A 5745-nucleotide genomic window follows, 5' to 3' on the forward strand; every position below is an offset into this window, starting at 1 on the left:
AATTGCTTCCCTCCAAAATGTGATGAAATCAAAGAAGTCAACAAGGTTCTTAAGAGCATGCTCTATGGTAGTGAGACACAAGATGATTTCAACAAATCAGTGGCGGCATATCGGTATTTGATTGGAAAAGCTGCAGTCGCATTTGCTAAGGACAACCTAAAAGACTCTGAATCCCAGCAAGCAAAAACATCTAAAAATGGGAAGTTGGATCAACCGAAAGGTTCTAGTGATGGGATGGATGACCAAGGTCAAAACGAAGAGGTGATAGAGGAAACAGAAGATGGACAAGACCAAGATCAAGGCCGAGGTCAACCTGCTGAGAGCCGAAATTGTGAAAGCACCCCTGATAACGGTGTAAAGGATGTGGATGATGGCAAAGGTTACGAGGAATTGTCACGACTTGCCAATAAGAAAAAGGAAAAGATGACCAACTACTTTGAAAGGTATGATCAATACAGAGATGGCTTTTTCTTTATTTAACATCCACATAGCTATCTTGAATACAAAGAGAAGTGGGGTGCATGCTATGCTATCAAGGAATTCAACCTCGGCATGCGAGCAAGCTCTATAGCAGAAGGCCAACATTGGCGCATCAAAAATGAGCTACAGACTTCAGGAAGCCTAATAAGAACCGTCAAAGCTATCAACAGGGTGATTCGTGATAGTGTAAGTATTGTTTAGGGAAGAGCCAACAATGTATTGTGTGAATTGATCCGATGATGTATCATGATCATAGATGCATGATGATAGAATGCTCGCAGCTAAGGAAACACTTGCAAGGCCGATTCATGATAAGGAGGTGATGGCTGCGATGGGCGACCTTTACAGCTCCATAAGCAAATTTGCTTTGGATCGTTTAAGAGAAGAACTTGAATACGCAGCAAAAGGTTCATACAACAGTGATGATAACAATGAATGTTATTGCAAAGCACGATACAACTATGGGCTGCCATGTCGTCACATCTTGGTTTTACGCAAAGGAGTGTATCATGTTGACTTATCTTGGGTTCACAAACGATGGTGTTTGAACAACTTTACAGGTTAGTATGCTACTCTATTCAACAAATTACCGCACATCAATGACCATGTCGATAGAAAATCAGCAAGCTAATATTGGAACGAAGAGCTGTGCCTATACTGGTAAAGTATCCGAAGCCGTTATCAATCAACAACGAGACATACTGTACCAGAGGGTTCAAGAAAAACTCGATAGCATGGACAATGATCAACAAAAGCATGACTTTTTTGATTCTATGGTGGACGAGATCGAATCTTTCGTGCCAAAAGACTACACTGAAATTGAAATTCCAAGATTAGTATCAACGAAAGGACGACCAAAGAACACAAAAAACAGCCGCTTGCCATCAAGCTTTGAGATCAAAGATAAGGAAGCCAAACAATCTAAGCGCAAAAGGAAATCTGGCGATGACGATGAAGACCATCATTGTAAGAATGAGTTGAATGATGATGAGTGCTTCGAATTTCCTCTGCCACTCAATGGGAAGGATCTAGAATTTGATTTCCTTGAAAAAAAAGGTAGGATACACACTTACAATTATTTTGAGGTTTGCCATTAATGCTAGGTAGAAAACATAAAGCGAATGATGGGAAGATGAGAAAGACGTATGACATATTTGTCCACCCTTCTATACCTGAGGAAGTCGTTCTCAATACAGTCCCGATCAGATCCGATGGTTGGTGTGGGTTCAGAACAATCGCTCACCATGTAAAAGGCAATCAAGACGCCTATATGGATGTCAAGCGAGACATGCTAGCTTATTTACGTGAAAACAAGCCTATGTATCATGAACGCTATGTCAACTTGCGTGATTGCTTGGATGATATGGAAAAGATTCTGCGATATGGTATCGACAACCCGGAAGATTCTACATGCTGGTGTCCAAGTCAATATTGGTTTAAGACACCAGAGTTTTCGCAACTTGCAGCTGATACCTTTGGTCGACCTGTTGCAATATATCCCGATAATGATAGAAAGAAGCCGGATAGCGACGAATATGCTTTCAAACCATTACTTCATGTTCCTTTTAATGGGCCCAAGAAAGGACAAACGCGCCCGATTCTTATGCAACATGTTAATAATTGCCACTGGTCGACGATGGATCTCAAACGTGGTGGTGCCACAATGACATGGCGTATCCTTCACCAATTATGCATTCAAGCACACAAGACCAAAGGGAAAGATGCACGTCATTTGCGTAAAATTGTGTGGCGACCATTTCTCACAATCGACAAGGGGTGTGATGAGAATGAAAATGAAGAAAAAGACGTGACATTTGTAATAGTGGATGGATGATAGCACCATCCTCTTTCTTTATTTGAATAAAGCCGAAATGGTTAAATCATTATCAATGACTACAAGATTACGGTGATTTCATTGGTTGATATGAGTGGCAGACTTTGCTTACGATGCGCTTGTGTTAAAGATAGCTCTTTGTTGACGTCTGTTGCATATGCCTGTGTGCTATTAATACAAGGGGGTGTCCCAAAGACATATAGAGTAAGAGAGGGAGGTGTCCATATCAAAACCCCAACCAAAATTACTTCACCCTCCACCATTTTTATTTCCCAACCCACCAACATTACGCGCCCGCCAATCAAAATTATTCCTCCACCCGCCATCTTTATTTCACTCGCCGCCATCGTTCTTCTGCCGGCCCACCAACATTGGGACACCCGCCAACCAAAATTACTTCTCCACCCACCATCTTTAACACAACCACCCACCAACATTATCTTGTCACACTCCAAAATAAAAGTGCTTGTTCACCAACATTACTTTGCCAATGCCCAACAATAAATCTCTTGATCACCAAAATTCTCCTTTCATGTTCAACTTTCACCGCAATCTACTGTAAGCAAAAGCGTGCTCAAACCATTTGGGATTTCACAAGCAAATTTCCTGATAGTTTGACTGTTGAAAGGTTTGTTTACTTGTTATTTGGGCAATAAAAGTAGTCAAGTATTAATCTCTATGCAGATGGTTATACGATGAAGGGATTTACTGCAAGTCGATGAAGTGCAAGGCTGGAATTGACATGAGGTTGATTGAAGTCAAGAAAGATGGACAACCAAACCTCACATGGAAGTGCACCCATCGCCCATCTGAAAGCTGCAACCGTCAAAAGAAGTCTATTCGTGAAGGAAGCTTTTTCTCGGGGCTCAAGATCGGCATGCATCAAGTTCTTGGAATTGTGTGGCTCTACCTTTACAAGTTGGAATTCCAGGCTATTCAAGACCTAACAGGTGTATCTGCACCAACCATTCGTGCCGTTGTGCGCTTGTTATATCGTTTGATGAATGCCTGAAATGCGCACAAATGAAATGATAAAAGATGATAGTAAGAAGAGGCGAGAGAATACAGTGAGACTCAATAATGGGTTGAATTCTTTATTTCAATTGATTGAGTGCGCTTATTTATAGCTTTGATGGATGATGGCGTAAGGGATTGATATTTGGGTTGTTGTTGATGTGGCTTCCTGATTCAGGATATGGATGAGTTGGCATACGCAGTGATGATGGGACCCGTGCGTGATTGGCACAAATGGTTGATTTGTGTAAGTCATGCGTGTAGTGGCAATAAGAAGCTCTCTTCAACCGTTGTATAATAAAGAGTGAACGGTGGTATCGGTTCACGACAATGCCGACATCAAAGACGAAGATGTATCTGTTGGTAGGTGACAATCGCTTGTATGATCGTATGTGTAATCATGTATTGAACATAATGTTTGTTATAGGTAGCATTGACGAAGATGGCAACTGCATCATTGTCGAAGTGGATGAATCCAAGTTTGGGAAGCGTAAAAGCCACAAAGGCCATCGTGGTGAAGGTGTGTGGGTTGTTGGCGGTGTCGAGCGTACTCCTGAACGCAAGATTTTTGTGACAACCGTCGAAGATCGCAAGAAGGATACTTTGCACCTCATCTTGAGTAATTACATCAAAGAAGGTAGCGAAATTCGAACAGACTGTTGGAAGGGGTACAATGGTCTCGCACGTATTCTTGGCAAACGCTACGCCATGAGACTGTCAACCACGCCAAGGAGTTCAAGACTGCAGCTGGTGTTCATACAAATACCATCGAAGGTACGTAAAGTACTACATAAAATCCTGATCTTGTTGTTATATGCTAATAATTCGTCATATGATTTAGGAACCTGGAATGGCATCAAGTCCATTATTAAGGCCCGCCACAGAACAGCTCCGATCATGAATTATCGTCTTGCCGAGTTCATTTTCCGTCGCAAGCATGCTGGGGACTTCTGGGGTGGCATTATCAAGGCATTAAAAGAAGTATCCTTTGACAAGGTTACTTCTTCGGATGATATAGATGAAGAATTCATCTATACAGAGGTCAAACGGGAACGTAGCGATTTGGATCACGATGATTCGGAGTTCAATGGTAAGTGAATGGACTTGAAAATCTATAATGATTAGGTAAGTCAATGATTAGATAATACGCAATGGGAAACCGATACCGAGGATGATGATGACACATCAGGTGAATACACAGCTGACTCTCATAGAAAACGCCCTAGAGGCCAATGAACGAAGTCCATAGACATTTATTTGTTCTACTAAGTACATTGCAGTCACGTTAGAAGCAGTAATGGAATAGATTAAAAGTTGTTGCATATATGATTGATTAAAAAAGAAAGGACCATAGCTCGTAATCTAGCGGTCGTCGGAGTTTCGGGGTTGCACCAGCGTATTTGGAGCACCTCGAAGAACATAGTAGGTAATCATAGCCTCGTTACGGCAACATTTTTCCCCACTTGGCAGAAGCAGGCTCTCGACTTAGTAAAAATCCACCCAATTTGGGTAGTTTTTCCCTCATAACACGGGCGCATTTGATTCGATTAAGTTCGGATCTTTTTTCCCAGATTTAGTATTGCAGCGTCCATATGTGAACCAATTTTGCGGAACATCGGAGTATGTGTTTTACATCGTATGCCAATATGGTCAATTTAGTGAAAAGGAGACGTTTTTATTTCGGCGATTTCTTGCCAATCAGCTGTCCGAGATACACATGGTTACCAGCAACGAATTGTAGAGGTCCGAATGTATATATGGGTAAGGTGTTATGAAGAACTACCGACATTCACAAGTTTTTGCAGTGTGTAGAAATGTGGTCCCCTATCTTTTCATTCAACCATAACGACCTTCCGTGACATAATACAGGATTTCCCAAAAGAAGTGGAACATGAGGATAATGATTTCGTGGTTAAGGTGGTTGTTTTCGTGGGTGATGATTATTTGTTCGTGGCTAATGACAAGTGAGTTCGTGGGTGATGGTTTTTGGTTTCGTGGGTAGCGCTTTTGGTGACGTGGGTAGTGCCTTTTGAATTGGTGGGCGACGCTTTTGGTTTTGTGGGCACGGTTTTTTGTTTCGTAGAGGATGACTTTAATTTTCGCGCAGGATGGCTTTAATGTTCGTGGGTGGCGCTTTTGATTTCGTGGGTGACGATAAACGTTTCATACGCTGCATTGCTGGTCAACATTGCATAAGATTTGCTGATTGATGTACGCTGTTGCATAGAATGGTTTATGATCACCCACGAAATCAAAAGCGCCACACACGAACATTAAAGTCATCCTGCGCGAAAATCAATGGGTATCTTTTAACTCCCGCTACTAGATCTAGTAGAAACTTCACATTATTTTTGGGAGACGAGAAGTGATGTTTGGAAATTGAGGTCTTGATATCAAGTGCTTTGGCTTGTGGGCTT

General features: G+C 41.8%; 2 protein-coding genes across 2 annotated transcripts; both read left to right on the forward strand.

Annotated features, from left to right (window-relative positions):
* Positions 1-2804: 2804 nt before the first annotated feature.
* O0I10_013065 (uncharacterized protein) lies at positions 2805-3326 on the forward strand (the record flags this gene model as incomplete). The annotated part of the gene is made up of 3 exons (XM_058492923.1): positions 2805-2872; positions 2928-2942; positions 2999-3326. The coding sequence occupies 3 exons, from the start codon at positions 2805-2807 to the stop codon at positions 3324-3326; spliced, it is 411 nt and encodes a 136-aa protein (XP_058336310.1).
* Positions 3327-3658: 332 nt separating this feature from the next.
* O0I10_013066 (uncharacterized protein) lies at positions 3659-4564 on the forward strand (the record flags this gene model as incomplete). Its single annotated transcript, XM_058492924.1, has 5 exons — positions 3659-3691; positions 3756-3848; positions 3970-4102; positions 4170-4418; positions 4470-4564. 5 exons carry the CDS (start codon positions 3659-3661, stop codon positions 4562-4564), a joined length of 603 nt encoding a protein of 200 aa, XP_058336311.1.
* Positions 4565-5745: the final 1181 nt, after the last annotated feature.

The sequence above is a fragment of the Lichtheimia ornata genome (genome assembly GCF_029851405.1).
Source record: "Lichtheimia ornata isolate CBS 291.66 chromosome Unknown scaffold00224, whole genome shotgun sequence".
NCBI lineage: Eukaryota > Fungi > Mucoromycota > Mucoromycetes > Mucorales > Lichtheimiaceae > Lichtheimia > Lichtheimia ornata.